This window comes from Rattus rattus, chromosome 2, assembly GCF_011064425.1.
Source record: "Rattus rattus isolate New Zealand chromosome 2, Rrattus_CSIRO_v1, whole genome shotgun sequence".
Lineage (NCBI taxonomy): Eukaryota > Metazoa > Chordata > Mammalia > Rodentia > Muridae > Rattus > Rattus rattus.
In genome coordinates, this window is record NC_046155.1 from 223,955,606 (window position 1) to 223,976,072 (window position 20,467).

Here is a 20,467-nt window from a genome sequence, read left to right on the forward strand (position 1 = left end):
TCTAATCGCTCACTTGGTAAAGAAGTGCTTGCTGTGCAAGCATGGGGACCTGGGTTCCATCTTCGGCACCCAGGTAAAAATTGTATTATATTGCAAAAGCCTGAAACAAACCAAAACTGAAGGCTTTATAAATTACACTAAATAGGTTAACACCCTAAATGAAACCTAAAATCATTTCTAAATGAGCAAAGTTCCCCTACTTTTTTTAATACTAAATGTTCAGTCATGGTTATCTGTAATGGGAAAAAATATAAATTATAGGACCAAAATGCTATTACTTAGTTTATGCCTAAAAAAAAAGCTGAGAAAACAAAACTGCTACATAATAACTTCTGCAAATTCAAAAAAAAAAATCTAAGGTTCATCAGTCAGCATCAGCATCCATCGCAGTAACATTGTCGCTGTCAAAGAAGAGGGGAATACAGCTGGTGGGAGAGGTGGCAGTCACAATACACTCAACAGCCACTTTAAATAACCAGCTCTTTCTTTAACCTGAGGCTCAAAACACTTCCTGTGCAGACAACCACCATGCATGGAATGAATTTAGAGAGACAGCAAACATTGTAGCAGTGAGAAAACTTCATCAAGCAGGCTGGTCAGCTGTGCGGCCAGCAAGAAGTTTGAAGGAAGAAAGCACAGGTCCTGGATAGAATCAGAACACTTGACGGTGTTTTGATTTTATCAATGGAAACTAGACAAGTTATCACTCTTACAATGTGAGCTAAAGGAAGGACAAAGATGCTCTACTGAGATGGAATGAAGGACCCCTCCGTGGCACATTCCAAAGATGTTTGAGGCTTAATATCCTTAAGATATGCTTAATAGCCAGGGTGGACTACTAGTCAGTCAGCAAGTCTGGGCTAGGGTAGAGCCCAGTAGTAAAGCGCTGGCTTAGCAAATGTAAGACCCTAGGTTTGAATCATAAGCACTGCAAACAAACAAATGAATGAATGCATGCGTGCCTGAAAGAATTAATTAATTAGCTAATTAATTAATTAATTGCATGTGGACATATTTAGAGCTGCAAAAAAAAAAACAATTGACAGAAATATATCTACAACAAGATAGAAGATGTCTTCTATTTGATGCCATTCATAAAACAGAGTACTCATATCTAAGGCTTTTACTTCCTGGACCACAAGCATCCAGTAATGTTACATGCATACTTTCAACTTAAATTTCATGCACGTATTAAACTAGCAGAGTACAACCAAAAATTAAACCTGAGTTTGCTGCAAACCAGCATACACCGTCCTTGGTTGATATTTTTTAAGCAGTCTAACGCCACAATAAAATAACTATAAAGCTATTTCTTTGCATAATCATTCCATCTCGGAGGGGAGGATCTACGATAATTCTTTAAAGGGGGTCATAGGAAGATATGGACGATGAGGCCGTTTATAACAGTGGCAAATCAAAACCAACCCAGTGGACAAAATCAGGGCACCAATATAGAAAGGAAGAGGTTAAAGAACAACCAAGACAAAATATATCAAAAAGAGCAGTGTGGGACATCAGTCTTCTGCCTGTTTCATCAAGGATTCCTTGGATGGAGATGGGGCCCAGACTCCCTTGGGAAGTGCAGGAAGTGAAGTGCGGGCATAGATCGGAATGGATGGAGACCATGTCTAACCACCCACTGTGGGTACCACCTGTATTTTGTGAGCCAGGATCCCAGCGACGCCCACCAAATACTTAATATCTTTGTTAAGCACACACATGATCTGTAGCTTTAATATCTTTCAACGCAGTAAGGTTTGTTCTTAGTAGCGTGTAAATGTTAAAGAATTGCTTTTCTGTGAGCACAGCACACCTTATCTGTCTCGCTCAAGATTTTACCCACAACTAGAACTTCGACAACACATTTAGGTCAGGTGGAACTTGACTCCAGCGTCTGCTCGTGTTTTACTTGAACCGCGTTTGTTCACCTCTTTCTTCATCTTCAAGCTGGGAACCGGGAGCTACTTAGTTGGATTGTTTTAATGATTCCAGACACAGTAAGCTTCTAGCACAATACCAGAAACTTTGAGAGTAGGAACAAAAGGTAGATGTGGCTATCCTCCTGGTTGTCTGTGCTTACAACAGCCAAGTCTTCTTCTACATACTCTCACGTGTGGATAAAGAACTCAGAAGTTTCCATTCTTCATTCAAGACAACCGCCAAGTTCCTGTTTTAATCAACTATAGAACTTTTTAAATTCTTTTAAAATTTACTTTGTATCAAATTTGTTATGAACATATATTAGGTAGCACAAATCTTCACAAATCACCTCCAGTCACATGTTCGAAAACCTGGGTGGTCATTCTTTTTTTTTTTTCCTCTCCATTAATTGTTTATCCATTTTACATCCTGATCATTGCTCCCCTCCTGGTCCTTCCTCACAGAGTTCCTCCCCCATCTCTCCCTCTCCTCTGAGAGAGTGGGCACCTCCTGGGGACACACACTGGTCCCCTACCCCTGCCTCCGCCCCCCACACATCAAGTCTCTGCAGGGCTGGGCACAGACAGGCAACAGCTTTAGGGACAGCTCCTGCTCCAGTTGTTGGGGGACCCACATGGAGACCAAGCCGCACATGTGCTATGTATGTGCTGGGGGGGACCTCAGTCCAGCCTGTGTACGCTCTTTGGTTGGTGAAGTAGAAAGGAAAAGAAAACATCCCAGAGGAAGGGCATCCCATCAGTAAGAGAGCTAGCACACCTGGGCATGACAGATTCCAGTACCCTGGCAGTGCACACTCATACGTAGCACACGGTATGGCCCTGGCATAGACTCCAGCTGCATGGCTATGGTTGCTTCCCGGAGTCTTTTGTGGATTCCGTAAGTCGTTTTAATTTCAAAGTAGTCCCGGTGGAAATCTAATTCCAAGGGAAATTTGAGCAAGCGCCAGACAACCACTGGTTTGACACGTGCCTACCATGGAGAGCTTGGTAGGTCTAGAAGATTGTACATTCAAGTCAACCGCCCTTGTGTACGTCCACCATCATTCAATTCAAGTCAACCGCCCTTGTGTACGTCCACCATCATTTACACAAATCCTGAGCACATTCCGGGGAAACCTTTCACTATGACTAGCAAGAAATTAATCATGTACGCAAGACCCAGAACAAAGTTATAAGGAATTTCAGCTCTCATGTAAAGCAGTTAGCTGCTAATCCTGGATGAGCCTGGCTTATCTCAGCAGCAGGGAAGAGGGAGCCACGTAGCTTAAGATAACTTGTGGGGCCCGACACAGGATTTCCCTTCAAACCCTGAGCAGCATAGATTGAGCAACTCATAAATAACATCGGAGTGAACTTTGCAACGGCAGCTGATTTGAGACACCAGTGCCCTGTACATTAATTAAGTAAGCTATCGGTTAAGCTGCTCTAACATGCCGGGGATCCAGGAGGTCAAGCAATGATTCCTTTCTTACTGGGCAGTCTGGAGGAAGCTGGGCCACCCAGCATGATGGAGTTTCTCCTTCTCTCTCCTCAGAGGCCTAACAGCCAGACTCCTTCTGCTTTATTAATTTCTTACGTCCCTGGGTGATCTCATCTGCAAGATCAAAGCTAGCTCATAACGCCACGTTCGAGTGTAGCCTGTGCAAGAGGGCCATGGAAAAGAGGGACCACACACTCGTCTGTGTTGAGTGGGGGGAAACAACTTTAAAAGCACTCTCTGCTCGTGTCCCATCTGAAGAAATCAGTCACACCCCACACCTCATTGCCAGGGAAGCCATGATCTGCAGGCATGTGCCCAACCAAAGTCACATGCCTGTCTTTCGAGGATGAGTGAAGGTCAGATAGTTGGAAGTCTAAGCCACTCCCGATGGTGTCCGAGCGGGTGGAAGGGAGAGATTTATCTCACAGGCTTAAATTTTTAGGTTTATTTCTCAAGATATGACGAAAGTGTAGCTTCACTGTTTTGTCTTCCACACGATGGGCCTCGTTTGTAACTTGAGGTGTATCCATTTTGTAACCTGTAGTGTACATTCTCCATTTCGTTCTTGTAGAAGACTCAGCCAGAGGCCAACCACTGAAGAGTTAGAGCAGAGAAACATCTTAAAACGTGAGTATCTCATGCCACACTGTGATCCCTCAATCAATAGTACGCTGTGATCAATAACAAGGTGCCCCGGAGACAGCCTGTCCAACAGGAGGGAAACGTGATTCACGGCTGCCTGAAATGACCCATGGATGTCACATATGTAAGTTAGATGCTTACATATCTAAAAAAATAATTTTCTTGGCTTTCATATTTCATTTTATGGCTTTAAGCCTGGTGTCCCCTAAAGTGGAGCCCTCCTCATAGTAATTACGCTTGAGAAAGAAATGTATCCCGTGTATTCTTCTGCTCAAATATTAAAGCAAATGCTCCAGTCTACTCAATTAACTGCCAGAGAAGGGATCCACAAGGAAATCAATCAAACATCCCTATATTGTTATGAATAATACAGCTTGTTGCTAGGTTGAGCAAATGTCCCGATTTAAAATTATGGCGAGAGGGAATTTTGCAAGGCATTTCATTTTCCTCTGTTGTGATAACTCCTCTTCTTTCCTGAATTCTTTGTGGCTTCTTGAAACCTAAAGAGCTCTCCATTCATTCCCTCGCTCTGTTTTTCCACTCTGATTGCTGGTGGCTAAGTGTGGGAGATCCCACTAGAAACACAGTCTGCCCTGCCGTCCTCGCAGGACGGCCACTAACTTTGGTGAGTTTAAAGGCAGAGTCCAGCGGAACGCCTAGATGTTAAGCTAGCTCCAAAGGAGCCTTTTATTTTGTGAAGTCTCAAAGGATGGCTATGCTCAGAACTCCCCGGCAGCACCACAACAGCAGTAAGCCCCTGCCGTAGGAACACCCTTTTCAACCTAGCTGGCAAAGAACAGTCAGCCTGCTGGATGACCCCGCACTCCAGTGTGAGTTATTTTCTTTTCTAAAGGAAAGAAAGGTTTCTGTACTATATGTATAGGACTGTTGCCATAACCGAAACAGCCCAACGATGAACACTCACCAGTACAAGAAGGACCAACCACCTAGCCCACGGCATCTCTCTCCTGCTGTGCTTTTGCTGGTTATTTATTCGCAAGCCTGGTTAGAATAGATCCCATCCGAGTGCCTACTAAACGTGCAGAAAGACAGAATGGTTGTGGCTACAAAAGGAGGGTGTGTTTTCACTTCCAAGGCATCTAATGTTGTCAGGAAAACAAACCCCACGGGTGTCGATGTTTTCTCTGACGAATTCCCGGGACATACTCAGTGAGTTAAGCTTTTAAGCTCAAAGTTGGACTGGGAGCTCCTGTGCACACAGAGGGTATGTCTTACTGGATGTCTGATGAGATACTTTGAAAAGAGGGCCTTGCAAATTCTGGGTAATTCGGTCCTTTGGGATGGATGTGCCAAGCCACAGTGGAGTTTTAGTTATTTGAGGAACTCTTTCATGGATCCGGAAATTTATTGCATGTTGATCTTAAATGCTGTGTTGGCTTTTGTACCCTCTGTTTTCCTGGAGGTTCGGGAAAGATTGAAGGACCAAAGTCAACTCCGTCTTGACTCTAGCCCTGTTTTACTTCCTTCTAAGTTCGTGTTGATTCTGGAAACGGGAGGTCCATTTCCAGTCTGGAGAGGCAGATAACTGGCTCCCGATCCCCTGACGCAGGCCAAGGGAAGCAGGCAGAACCGGGGAGGCTCTTTCCACTGAGCGTAGCCCACAAACACCTCGTTCGACCCTCTTGCCTCCGCACTCTTCTACATTTCCCTCTTCCTGCTCAGACTTTTCATCCCCCAGCTTCTTGTTCAAAAGTAGCAAGGATATCTAAATGAAGAAACCAGAAAACTCTGTGATACAGTATCGTTTTTAAGATCATCTGTTGAGGGCTGAGAAATTGATTCAAAACACAAAGTAATCAACAGGTTCTTTAACCCAGGCCCATCGCTTTCATAGCCATGGCTGAGGTGACAATAAATGGCAGCAGGTACTCTGTAAGGACATGGAACAAACCCGATGTCTCAGTATCATGTCCCTTATCTTTGCCAACCAGAGAAGTCAACTCTGGCTGGTCAAGAAAAGTGCTATGTTCTCCTCCATACACGACCTGAAACAGAATGCACCGCTCTCCTGTTCCACTGGGAGTGTCATTTCAGATGTATTTTCCATAACCCAGGCCACTGAGTTCTGGATCTTTTCATTCAACAACTAACTGTGAATGTTTTTAAACCTACAAAAAAAAATGGTGAAATTTTACAGAGGACAGTTCACCACATGTCTGCCATCCATATTCTACTACTGACCACCTTATTCTTCATATACCCATTGATTTAGGTTTTTAACATATAGAAGAATATGTGTGTTGATAAATACATATACATACATTTCAAAAGCCTATAAATGCATTTCCATTTGTTGAAAATACAGAAAGGTATGTTAATATATCATATGTATGTACTTCAAAAGTTTATAAATACATTTTTGTCTGTTCAAAATAACCTTTTGTGGAGTCAATAAGATGGCCCAGCGGTTAAGGCACTGCCACCCAGTCTGACAACTTGAATACAATCCCCAGGACCCACACGATCCACTGCCACAGTTTTCCTCTGACCTCCACATGTGTGCAGTGGCCGTGTGCTTGTGGACACAAACGCACAATAAATAAATAAAATTTTTAAGTAAAGTGAAGCAAGACACAACAAAAAGCCACCCACGTGGAAACACGTAGAGGAGCGAAAAGATAAACAGAACCACAGAGAACGTGTGGGGAAGCCCAGTTCGTTTTATCCCAGTCAGTGGCTCAACAGATCACTGCTACCCCAGTTGTTAGTTTTGCCCCCTTTTTCCTCAGTGGAAACCCTTCAGTCCATCCTAATGCCCCAGACAGTTTACAACACACAGTACAGTTTGTCTGCTAATTAATCAACAGGGAGAGGAAATGATGGACTCTTCACTGAATATTTAAAGTACCACTCTGCAAAGACTCAGAGGCTACTCCATGGCATCCACCACCGCCCCTCACCCACTTTAAAACTATCCCATCAAGCATGGGAAATATGAAAAGCCAGTTCCTGGTGTCAGGGAAGAATTCCCAGCTCGTAAAATTCTGTTTACTTAATCGCTTAACTGCAATCAGCTCTTCCCTTAGACGTCACGGGCTGTCACCTTGTTGTACAACATCCTTAAATGGTAAAATTAATATTCCCTTCAAAGAAATGACCTTTTACATAAGGAATGAAAACCTTTGGGATGTTGCGGGGATGTTGGGGGTAGGGGAGTGGGTGTTTGAAAAAAATGCCTTTAGGAAATGAAGCCTGGGAAGTGGGGCCCTGGAGGGACGGCTTAGCAGTTGAGAGCACTTGGTGCTCCTGCAGAAGACCCAGGTTCAATTCCCATCGTTCTCACGGCCCCTCACAGTCGTCTTCTACTTCAGACCCATGACATTCAATGCCCTGTTTGGACCTTAGTGGACACCAAACCTATGTAAGGTGTACAAACACAGAATGTAGGCAAAGCACTCCTGAAGCAAAATGAACACATTTGATTTTTTTTAAAAAGGAGTAGCTTTTACGAAAACAGAAAAATGAAGCCTGGGAAGCATGCGGGAAGAAGTGAGTAAAAATAGATTTAAGGGTTATATTTTCCTTTTAAATACAGTTCTTGCCCCGTAAAGCTCTGACTTTAATAACATTAACGAGAAGTTTGGAATTGGTCTCGGATGTATAATAACATACAGTTCCCAAGCTCCATTCAGTCGACGTTAGTTGGCCCTTTGTGCACATTTTAAGGATAGAGAGAGACTTGCTTTGCGAAGCAATCAGCAAAGCTTACAGTTCATTCATAAAAATTCTGAGGTAGAACCAAATTAATTTGATGAAGGAACTTGAAGTGTCTCTTGTCTGAAGGGTGATTTCCGTTTGTATTTCTGGGTGTAATGACGCGGTTCATCTTCCTCCTTGTAAATTAAAAGATGAACTCCAGAAGAATACAGAAAGCCCATTTGTCCAGAGAAGAAAAAAAAATGTATAGAGAATTTGGTGGGGTCAATGAGCAAAAACCTCGAGTTCCTGATCACATTCAATACTAACGGTTTACTCGTGACAGCATCGACCTTCAGGGTGAACAGTCCACTTCAAATGCTGGGTGTACATAAGGGAATGGACGTGTTTACCATCTCGGTACTGGTGCGGCAGAGACAGACGGAGTCCTGGGGCTCTCTGCCTAGACACCCCAGCCTAGTCAGTGACCCTCGAGTCTCTGTGAGAAAAACTGTCTTAAAAACCAAGATAGATAGCAGTAAATGATGACATTCAAGGTCCTCAGACCTGTACACAACGCACACACACACACACCATACACACACACACGCACACACACACCACAAACACACACATACCCTCCCCACACACACCCTCCCCCCCCCACAAACATGCCACACACACCACACAGCACACAGCACACACACACACACAAACACACATGCCACACACACCACAAACACACACACCTCCCCACACACACCACCCACACACACGCCACACCCACAAACACACACCACACACACATACACACACCACACACCACACACACACACACACCACACAACACACACACATGCCACACACACTCACCACACACACACAAACATACACACACACACCACACACACACACCACACACAAAACACACACACACAACACACACACACACAACACACACACACCACACACACACACACACACACACACCAAACACACACACACACAAAAAACACACACACCCCCACCCCCCAACCACAACAAACACACCCCCCACACACAAAACACCAACACCCACCAAAACACCACACACACCACCACACACACACACACACCACACCACACACACACACACACACACACACACACACACACACACACACACAGACCACACACACACCACACACACCCACCACACAAACCACTCACCCACACACCCCTCACACCCCCATCAGGCCACCACACACAAACACCACCCCTCACATAAACCACACACACACCACACACCACACATACACCACACACCACACACACACACCACACACAAACACACACCACACACACACACACCACACACACACACCACATGCACACATACCACACACACCACACACACACATACACGCACGCTCACACGCACTCCTAGATATGTTAAATAAAGCCTTTACATAGAAGAGATTTTCCTGAAGCTTTCGGTTCATTCCTTCCTTAGTGCAGTCTTCCTTCATTAGAATCCCTAGAATATAAACCTTGGCGTGTATTTTACTATGAAGTAAAATCATTGCCTTACTTAACACAGAGGAGATACAAGAAGCAACAGACAGAAGCTCTTCAAATATGCATGCTATAAATCCTGAAAAAGCTCTATTTCTTTTAAAATTCTCAATATTTTTTTTTTTTTGCAATCCCATCTGTTTTGACTGCACGGAATTGCACTGCTTGATGAAGCACTAGCGAAAAAGACGACTTTGGAAAGTTAAAGTCACAAGAAAATAAATAATTCCCACCCACAGTACAACATAACCCCATTCAGCACGTTGGCTAGAAAGCCAAGTCCCAAGGAATGCTTACATTTCGCTTCTATGGAAACATAGGAAGACAAACCAAATATTTTGGTTGGGTTTGAATGGAAGTCGGCAGCTCAGACGTGCATTGGATGGTTCTGATTTGTTCTTTTCCGTGTGTCCTGGATTTGTCCCCATGGAGGACAGATCCAGAAGTGAATTTTTATCTGAACTCTGGTAGATTGTATTACTAAAACCCTGAGGTGGTCAGCAATAGTATGGACATAGAACAAGAAATCTGGAGGTAAAAGGGGTTTAAAATCAGTGAAAAGCTTACCAGTTCCATTAGGAAGGAAGATACCATTACATATATGCACGTGTATAGCATGCATACATATAAGCATTCCTTCTGAAAAACCTCCGGATGCCTTTCTAAGGTGGTGGCACGTTTGATAAGCGTTTGCCAGACCTGAGCGATTGTACCTGATAGACTTTTCCGAGTCTACGGTTATCCCTAGTAACTGTCCTTTTGCCTCCCCTGACAAACAGAAAAGAATGAAGAAGAGGAGCAGGAAGCGAAAATGGAACTCAAACGGAGGCTCAGCCGGAAGGTGATGATGTCATGACTGCTAATGAGCATGCGTGTTCTGGGAGATGGTTTATTTTTGTTAGACGCAAACACACTCTGCCCTCGTGAGCGGGATGTTTGGGGATGGGGTGGAGTGTCCCCCCACTCCACCGCACAATTCAAGTCATTCGAACCAGCGCGGGAATCGGTTACTTTCCTATTTGGGTGCTGCGTTCACTTTGAGAAATTAACGAAGCTTGTACCTTGCATTTAGTGATTATGAAATATGTGTATTCTGAGTGGAAAAAAAAAGAGTTTAAATACCAAAGGGGACAGAAAAGGAAAGTGTCACACACAAATCTTCCACTTAGACAGCCAACATTAACGTTTTCACATATTTTTATGTCTTTAATTGGATTTTTGAGTGTTCACACTTTCCATTTAGTCTTGGAAATACTAAATAAGTATTTTGGTGACTACTAACAATTTGTCACTGTCCTGTAGCAGACCTGGGTGAGTAATTTATTGAGTGAATTTGACCACGGTGTTACCAAAATTGACAAATGGCTTATCACTGGAACTCAGGCCGTCGCTCCCACTTGTTTACAGAGATACAAACCTGATCCCAGGACCACGGCCCCTTTTTTTCCCTTGTGCCAAAAGTAACCGTCTTTGGAGAGCGTGAGCACTATCGGAATTTATATTCCACTGTACATCCTTCTAATGGTCTCTCAGCTGTGCCTTCCATCCCTGGAGAGGGGCACGGTGACACCATAGTTGGATGTGAGTCCTGGTTCACACGGTTGAGCACTGGCTGGCGAGTTCGGAGCAAAAGTATCCCAAGATAGGTCTGGGTTCCTTTCAAGTGTCGGAATTACCCCAAGCTTATTCTTGGTGCTTATGAAAGGAGAGCGAGAGGAAAGCAAGGACCCCCGGGGCTGGCCAGATTACACAGATACATTTGAGTGGTGCAGAGGACTCAGGAAGGAAGCCCCGTGAGCAGAAGAGACAGAACGCAGATAGGAGTGTCGTCCAGGAAGCCTCCCTCATCTGCCTGTCTCCCCAGGAAGGCCATGCTGGAGCTGCGCTTTTCTCTGGGCCACAGCTACAGAGAAACACTGCATTTCTCCATGTGCCCAGAGTCGAGACTCATTTCCATTTGCTAGGAGGTCCATAGCTTTTGCCTTCATCCGTCAACTGCCACCCCAGTGACCCTAGAGCTGTGTCACTGATGGGTGTTTGTCACTATGTATTGCTATGTCAGAGGGGACAGGCAAGCCTTGATCTCAGCGCCAGATGTGTTGTGGGGAACTGAACGACGACGCAGACAGTTAGCAAAGGCTGACCTAGCTAGCACTGGTGATTTTCTAGTCGAGAAAAATGAGGGCACACTGCTTTCTGGGTCTCATTACGAATTCCCAAGATGCCTTTGCTTCTCTTTTAATACCTGAAAGTGACCTTAACTTTGAAGTGTTCCAGACAGAAAACTTGCCACCTAGAGGCCGTAAAAATGTGTGACTGATCTCTGTCTTCCCCCTGCTACCCTCCTGCAGCTCAGCCTTAGACCTACGGTGGCAGAGCTACAAGCCCGAAGGATCCTGCGGTTTAATGAGTATGTGGAAGTCACAGATTCCCCGGACTACGACAGACGTGCGGACAAGCCCTGGGCCAGGTTGACCCCTGCGGACAAGGCAAGGATCTCACAGGGGCCTTTTGTACCTCCAAACTCTGCATCCTCATCCCGCTCCTACCCGTCTGAGCGCCTCTCTCTCTCTCTCTCTCTGAACACCTGCACGCTTCTAGGTCACGTGGAGGAATAGCAGCACGGTTTTTTCAAACGGGTCTCAGGGAAAAGCTAGTCCTTAGCTGCCATGTAGCCAGTCCCTATTCAAACATCTTACAAGAAGTCTGTTTGTTGTAATTACTCTCCTGTCGGCTCTGGGTTTCCATTGGTCTTCCTGCTTCAGTGACTTCTCGCTAACACTGCTGCAGCCAGCCACCCCTCAGCTTAGCGGTGAAGAGTAGAGGACAGTTTTGTTGCGTCTTATAGATCCCATAGGTTGGAATACAGTCAAGCATCATCTGGACAATTTTGCTTTCCCTAAGGTTGACCAAGGTCATTCAGTGTTATCCCCCTGGTGACCAGGCTACCCCGAAAGATCTAGAATTGTCTCTCCAACACCTTTTGTGTTTCGGTGGCCGTGGCTCACATGTGGAACTCAGCCCGGCTGCCTCTTCACTGCAAGTCACCAGACCTCTTCCCTTGGAGCAGGTGTCTGTCCCAGGAAAGCACAGGGAAAGATGCTTGGCCTTTTCCAGTCATCTTTGGAAGTCACTGGGCTGTAGGCCCACCTCATTCCATTAGTTCCAGGGCAAGCCACAAGGCTAGTTCAGAACCAAGGAGACAGTCATAGATAAGTCCGCCTCTTGATGGGGGAGCAGTGAGGTCAGGTTGTGAGGACTGAAGGCGTTATTTTAGCCAGCTTAGAAAAGCACAGTTTGCTACACCCATTAGCAGCCACCTGATTATTTAAATGCTAACCTTTAGACAGGCCACGTAAGCGGTGACATCCACAGACTGTGGAACGCACAAGACAGCAGTCTAAATGACCAATCACCCTTATGTGTAAATGCAGTTGGCCATTCCCCGGAGCAGCCCTTTACTTAACTTTGTCCTGTTGTAAGAAGCAGAACTCATCCATCTCCAGCTATAGTGGGTCGAGATTGCTCTTTTTAAGACCATTTGAACTGAGAGTAAGACCGGCTTCCATCCCGGGCTTGCTGGGCCTGGTCAGGTTTTCTTCTGCAAGCATGTTTCTGTTCTGAGGTACTCTGAAGAAACAGAATTCCCAGATCTCCCTTGACCCTAGCACCCAGGCTCCAGGGCAGAGCCAGAGTCCCTCCTGACTTACAGGAGAGGCTCACTCTCTCTCTCAGAAATCTCACATATTTATCCTGAGGCGAGTCAAGGTCTAAAGGACAACATTTTAGGGCTGTCTTATTATTGTGTCTGTGCTCTCTGGGGAAAAGAAAATGTGTTTTCCAAAAGTAAGAATTTTAGACAAAAAAAAAGTATACTTTTAAAGGTAGAAATTAGAGAGCAGAAAAATGTAAAAATTGAACGTGTTTACGTGTGGCACGGTTTGCACGTGCAAGGGATCTGTTTACACGCACGCAGTCTATTTCGTACACGCATGTAGAATGGGTTTGTTGTCAAGTAGTGGAATATCCAGAATCACAAACAGGAAAAGTCAACAATGATAATTCAGATCAAGGCATGACATGTTTAATGAATGTTAAAAATAACACAGAGAGAAGTTAAGTCATCTCCCACAATTGTAAAAACGTGCGTATATAGGGGATAGGTAGCTGGTTCCATAGGTAAAAATAAAGACTGCCCAGCAGTCATACAAACTACAGTCTGGATCCTAGAGCCATGTGTGAGAGCTGAGTGTGTCCATGGTCGTAACCCCAGCACCAACGGGCAGGGACAGATAGACGGACATCCGAGATGCTGAGCAGACAGTATGGCTGCCACAGTGAGCTCCAGGTTCATTGAGATACTCTGTCTCAAGAGTAATGTGGAGAGTGATTGAGGCAAGACCACCTGATCTCAACTTTAGGGTTCAGTACATACCCAATGACGCACAAAACCATCACGCACGCGTGCATGCACACACGCATGCACACACGCACGTACATACACGTACATACCTATTTTTGTATGTATGTATTACGTATGTATGTATGTATGTATGTATGTATGTATGTATGTATGTATAAAGAAATACAGCCCACATGCTAAAATCATGTCATTTAAGGATGAAAATAGCATACGAATTGTCATTAGAGCAAAAAAAAAAAAAAGATGTTTTGTTTTTTTATTACCTTTACCTTAAGATACTTCATGACAACTATTGGTCAGATTCTAAATAATGCATTTGATTCACTAAGTTAATTGGTATAAAATTCATTAGGTATGATTTAACTGTTGGGTTAAGAATTAGGTTATGAGGCCAATGAGATGGCACAGAGGCTAAAACCATTTGCCACCAAGCCTGAGAGCTGAGTTTGGTCCCTGGGATGCACAGAACGAAAGGAAGTTTCCTCTGACTTCCACATGCCTGCCACGGCACAGGCAGCTTCCTATGGCAAACACACAGACGGGCTCGAGTTCACAAAAATAAGCAAACACAGCTTAAAATTAGCTTAATTCTTTTAAGTGTTGATCTCTATGCCCCATTTAAAAAAAAAGTGAGAATGAAAATTACAGAAAGCTTACATTACCTTTTAAAGAGAAATAAACACGAATGTTATTTAGAACTGTGGAGTGTGATTTCACTCCACAGTTACCCAAGTTGGATTGAAATTTAAAATACCGATGAGAATTTCTATCTAAAATTTTCTAGTGAACCAGAGTAATAACAGATCATTTCCTGATGATCTATTGATCTGCCCCTTTATTAAGACTCAACAATATTCTATGTACCAGGGACATGACAATAAGTAGCACCTTTCCAGTAACGCACCGACCAGCTAGGTCCTCGGGAAGAGTGTGATTTCCCCTCTGTAGAACGAGCGCCGTTAGCTGGCTCACTTCACTCCCCATGACAGCAAGCTTAATGAGTCAGCAAGCCAGCCACTCGTAGTTTGATAGCAGCATTTGGCAGAGAAGTAAACAAAAGATATCAAGGGCAAATGCTAGCTAACTCCTCACTCACAACCTACACTGTAACGGTTCAGGAGGCCACAAGCACTGTATTTTCAACTAATTGCCTGGTGCTTCTTGCCAAGAAGTGCCCCAAACTGACCAGGGCTGATTAGACCAGGAAAAGCATGTGGCTACTCTTTAAACACTTAAACTTAGCTTTAGTCGGTTGTATGTCCTGTGTATAATTCCCATGACACCAACATCGCTGTGCGTGTGGTCTCAGTGCAGCTTCCCGATATCTGGGGTTGTTGCCTCGGTCCTCTTACAGATTAGTTTCAGCTGAACGGGTTCCCCATAGGCCGTCCAGCCCAGCACCAGTGGCTCCATTCTCACCACCTCAGCCCATCTTTCCTGTCTTTCGACAAAAACAGACCCAGTTACACTTAGATAGAGAGTCTTAGGTCTAAGATCTAGTCTCATCTTAAAAAAAAAAAAACAAAAAAACAAAGCAAAAGTTGCGTTTTTATACCCTGTGTGTCTTTTAATAATTAAAGATTTTAATTGTCCTCTTTTTGAACCCCTGAGAAATCTCCTTTCTTCCAGAGTAGTAACTGATAGAATGAAAGTCCTTAACAAGCGAATTTTGGAAGTGAGCACTCTTTGCACTGTTGAACAAATGGGTGTGCCCTGGTGGGTTGTACTTTCCGCTATGCTATACATGTAAGTGCTGACCAATGACTTCTAAATACAAACCAGCACACACATGGAAATGAAGCTCTTTACTGGATGTATGCACAACATGAAGGATTATGGGTAGTCCCATCCTAATCACTCAATGCCCATTTGGTATCCAGTCGGTCACAAGAAGTAGGCATCTGTCTCAGCCCACAATATCATTTAGATCTATCAACTACCGTGTAACAAAGCATCCCGACGTCACTGGCTTAAATCTGTGACACAACGCTTACAAGTTTGTAAAATTCTTGAACACATCAGTCTGGGGGTTCGTGTCGGGCCCACGTGGATTTGTCTGTCCTCCTGCTCGTTGACATCCGTCTTCACGGTGTCTCGTCCTCTGAAGTCTTCCTTTGTATCGGAGAGTCTCACACAGCAGCTTGCCGTGCGCAGTCAAGTGTGTTTCCCCGTGGCAGCTGGCTTCCCATAAGCAAATGTTGCTGAGCTAGAAACAAGTTCACGCTAGACTGGCCCAGTGACAGAAACACAGTGACTCTGCTGGGTTTTGCCTGTTCGGAGTAGTGACTCTGGGTTTGCCCAGAGTCAGTTTTGAAGAAACAGACGTGGCATCCTAGAAAGGCTATAAGAAGACGGCAGTGCAGAAGAGAAATGGGCTGTGCCCAGGGGTGTGTAACTGGCTCCCTGAAGGAAGCAGTGTGGACATCATATGGGCACTTGAAGGTTATCAATCTTATTGTGTACAGTGAGGCACAGTTTGTAGTTGTCCTGACTTATAGACTCCATGTCCCAACTGTTTCTCTCTGACTGGTTTTTTTTATTGGGTTTGACCATACTCTTCAACTCACTGTCCCCAGTAAGCCCCTGGCCTTGTTTAAATTCAACTTTCCCTCAGCAGCATCCTCTTTTATTCCAGCAAGTTTTCTATGGTAACAATCAGAGAACCATCAGTCACGAGCCCAAACTGTGTATTGTTTTAAAACCTCATGACCTTTCGCCGGTGACTCTCCGGCATTCGGCACATTTTTAAAATAACGCTCTGAACCATTATCCTTAATTGCATCACGAGTCCTCATTACTGTTTCCTTCATTACTGCGGGGCGTAAGCTGGTTTCCTGTCACCGTGAAGAAAATACTTAAAGCAATTAACGTGTAAGTCGAGAAGTTTTGATTCACAGTGTTAAGTAATCAAGGGCTAGGGTCTCTAGTGGAGGGACCCCTCACACCATGAGTCAAAAGAACAAAGAGAAGAAAGATAGTGTCCAACAATCTCTTCAGATGCGTGCCCCCAGTGACCCAAAGACATGGCCCTCATAAGTCCCCACCTGTTAAATGTTCATGGCACTTCAAGCAGTGGACCACACGGATGGGAGGTGACACTCATCTGTACTGTGGCTTGAGAGGAAAGCTACTCCATGTCATAATGCCAGGGAGCATTAAGAGCAACATCCATGTCCTCTGAGTCCCGCTGCAGTGCTTCACGTGGCCTCCGCTAAAAGCTTTTGTGTAAAGAATACATTTATAAACGAACACAGGGTTGGAATTCTCTGCCCTGTTTCTACTGAAACATTTCTTTTCAAGGAGGAACTTTCTCTAAAACTTCACTTCAGCAACTGCCTGGCTCCCGGCTCCCAGCTCCCGTGCCAGTTGTCACTACGGTCACAACCGAGTGTCCACATTGTCATGACCAGCGAAATATGCTGCATTGCTGTGTCGCAGGGGACTCTGCCCCACAAATAGGTCTCCGCTTGCCTTAGCGCTTCCGAAAATTAATAATAAGAATTAGGACCATCGTTCACTGTCCCAGGATTCTCCAAAGAGACCTCTAGGCCTAAAACATGTATCTGGGGAAAGGAGACAGGCTGTGACAACAGGGCTTAATCATTACAATAAAATACACTTGGAAGAGAAGCCTGTAAGCTCTGCACTGACGGTTAATGGTGGGAGAGGGTCGCGAAGGGGTCTTCGGGCTTCTATCTTTCCCCTTTTCCGAAGTTCATTGACTTCCAGCCACCACATAGATTCCCCTATCTCTCTGAGGAAGCACTTCCTGTGGTTTACATTGGCATTCTGTGTTTAACTGGAGTCAGTCTCTTTAGCATACTTGTCATAAGAACGTCTCATTTCCACTTTTCCTTTTATATGAGGGAAAACATTCTTTGCATAAGAAATATTTGCAGTAATCTGCATTTGGTCTGAACAGTGCAATCTGCATAGAGCTTATAAAGATGTGGAGCTCTGCTCTTTTTATTTTTCTTTTCAGTACTTTTTATATGAGTGAAATACGCTTTGTAGGAAAAAAATAGGAAATAAAAATAAGACAGAAATGGAGCCTAAACCCAGGCACAATCCGGCCCCTGTCTATGAACAGACAGCCAAAGTTAGCATTCCGAGGGGCGTCTCCACTTTCCAGTCAGCATACATAAGCGTCCTGTTGTACATGGCATGGACTATATGTGCTTAAATAAGGCCTCCGTTTGATTCCTCTCTGAGTGGCTTTAAACGCTGCCCTGAGTTTTCAGCCCTGTTTGTCTAAACTTTCAACATGAAAAAACAAATAGCAACAGCCTTGTTGGCATCCGTGGGGCAACGAACCCAAGCTATGCTGCCGCTGCCGTGGGCGGGCAGGCTGCAATGTAAAATTTTCCTGGGAACAGAATATGGATTCTCTGAAAACCCCACACGCCTCCCGTCTGCTGCGGTCATCAGAGGGTGGAAGGACATTCTGTCTGACACACAGGCTAGTAGGCACGACAATGAGTTTATTGAAGACCCTGCTGCCACCCTCCCCACCAAGGACGCTCTCAGGGAGGCCACCCTACCTCCAGTTCAGCCTTCACCCGAATATCTCTCCTCTGAAATGCATGCCCAAGGGTGTCTCTGGTTTAGGAGTGTTTCCAGAATCTGGGAGGTTTGCAAAGACATAATGAGATGAGATAGCTAAAGGATGATGACCGTGTCTACACACAAAATTCATCCAGGGGGCTGGGAGTCTGACTCGGCGGGAGGCTGCTTTCCTGGTATGCATGAGGCCCCCAGCTCGGTCCCCACTGTTGCATAAAGAATCCATTCACGTCCATACGCACCGCACACACGTATCTTGGAGTCATTTTACGCGTTTTTACCATACCTTTACTTTGCAACTGTCACATGAGGTCGGGTGTGGGACTTTCCGAAGCTCAGGAAAGCCTCAGATTTTGAAGATTTTCCTAATGTCCAGTTTTTACACCAGGGGTGATCAGACTGTAACACATTTCGTTTATTAAATCTTAATCTGGGATACACTAGTGATTCTTTTCTCTCCCCTACGAAATCACGCACGTCACAGAAGAATATCTGCCTGTGGATGCTGTATAGGTTGGGAAAAATACGTTACCTAAATTCTGCTCCATTCTCTCCTTTTAGGCAGCAATAAGGAAAGAACTAAATGAATTTAAAAGCACGGAAATGGAAGTTCACGAAGAGAGTCGACAGTTTACAAGGTAGGTAGACGAGGTTTCGTTTGGCAGCTGTATTGCAATGTCACAGTTTAGTTTTTTAATGTGGTTGAGCAGGAAATCCTCTAATGACCACTTCTGTTTCCCTCACGTTCGTCCTTTTCTCCTTGTGCTGGGGAGATAGAGTCCTGGAGTCAGATTTAAAGACACAGCTGGATCGGACTGTAAATGTCGAGACTCTCCTGAGAAAGTTTATGGTGTAGTTGTCTTTGAAGAATGCCCAAACTAATCACGGTGGACAAAGTTCAGGGGGGAGGGGGCTGGAGAGAAAGCTCAGTAGTTAAGAGCACTGGCTGCTCTTCCTAGAAGACCCAGGTCCAATTCCCAGCACCTACGAGGTGGCTCACAAGTGTCTGTAACTCCAGTTCCAGAGCTCTAAAATGAGGTCTTTTTTTTTCTACCTTTCAGTGGAGTCTGAATCATTCTGAAGGGCTATATTACCGTTCTCATTTCATGTTTCTTTTGGGGGGGGCTGTGCTCCTTGAACAAGTAACTGGTGGTAGGCGGTCTGAGAACATGTGTTACTTCAGGATCGCAGGGCAGTACTTGGGGCAGGAAGTGAATTTACAAAAGCTAGAATTTACTATGAGAATCACAGTTCGATTGGCTCCCCGAGCTACTACTATGAAGTCAGACAAATCTCTGAGATAATGAACCTTTCATTCACTCACGAATTCAGAGATTCCAGTGCACATATCTATCATTGGCTGCACAGCTGTGGGGGCCGATCACAGGCTACCCATCATGGTGGCAACACATAAGAATACCCCACACCCCCATTGTGGTCCAGGGATGAGAGTAAGGACGTTTAAGAAATGAGGGCCCCATCCTCATAGGCATACCCCCAATGACTGCAGGGCACTACTAAGCCCCACTCTTAAAGTTCACAGCATTCCCAATAGACCCAAACTAAGGACCAAGACTTAGCAAGTAGGCATCTAAAATTCAAATTCCGGCAACCATAATGCCATGATTTTTCTTCCCATTACCCTTTGGTTTCACAAATGACAGAAACCAAAGGGGAGCTGAGTCCCTGTGTTATCTGATTTCCACATATAACAGCTGTTCTCTTGATTTATATCCAACACATACATGAGCCTTGCTTTACATAGCAGGCATATTCCTAACATTTTGCACAGACATTAAGTTTTTAGAATCCAAATTGAGGGGCTAGGGTGATGACCCCATGAGCAAAAGGACTTTCTACACAAGCATGAGGGTCTGAGTTTGAATCTCCAGGACCCGTGTAAATAGCCTGACATGGTTATATCAGCCTGTCAGTCACCACAGCACTGAGGGAACAGAGACAGGGTGGGGGGGGTGAGGTAATCTGAGGCTTGCTGACTCCCCGCCTATTAGGGAGGTCTAGGATGGGGGGGGTACAGACTCGAGCTCTGGGTTCAGTGAGAGATCCTATCTGCTCTGACCTAATTCACCGGCCCACACATATGCACAGATTCATGTAAACACACGTGTGCGAGTGGACACTCACATCATTGAATTTGTAGAAAATTCCAGGACAAATTGGTGCATGAAGAAGACAGGATTCTCTGTC

General features: G+C 44.8%; 1 protein-coding gene across 1 annotated transcript in view; it reads left to right on the plus strand.

Moving 5' to 3' along the window:
* Phactr2 (phosphatase and actin regulator 2) overlaps positions 1 to 20,467 on the plus strand; it is a 258,957-nt gene that overhangs the window by 231,145 nt on the left and 7,345 nt on the right. Inside the window, exons 9-12 of the mRNA XM_032894972.1 lie at positions 3,992 to 4,047; positions 10,053 to 10,114; positions 11,625 to 11,762; positions 18,821 to 18,897. Of these exons, the coding sequence (XP_032750863.1) occupies positions 3,992 to 4,047; positions 10,053 to 10,114; positions 11,625 to 11,762; positions 18,821 to 18,897 (333 nt within the window). The remainder of the gene's footprint in view (positions 1 to 3,991; positions 4,048 to 10,052; positions 10,115 to 11,624; positions 11,763 to 18,820; positions 18,898 to 20,467) is intronic.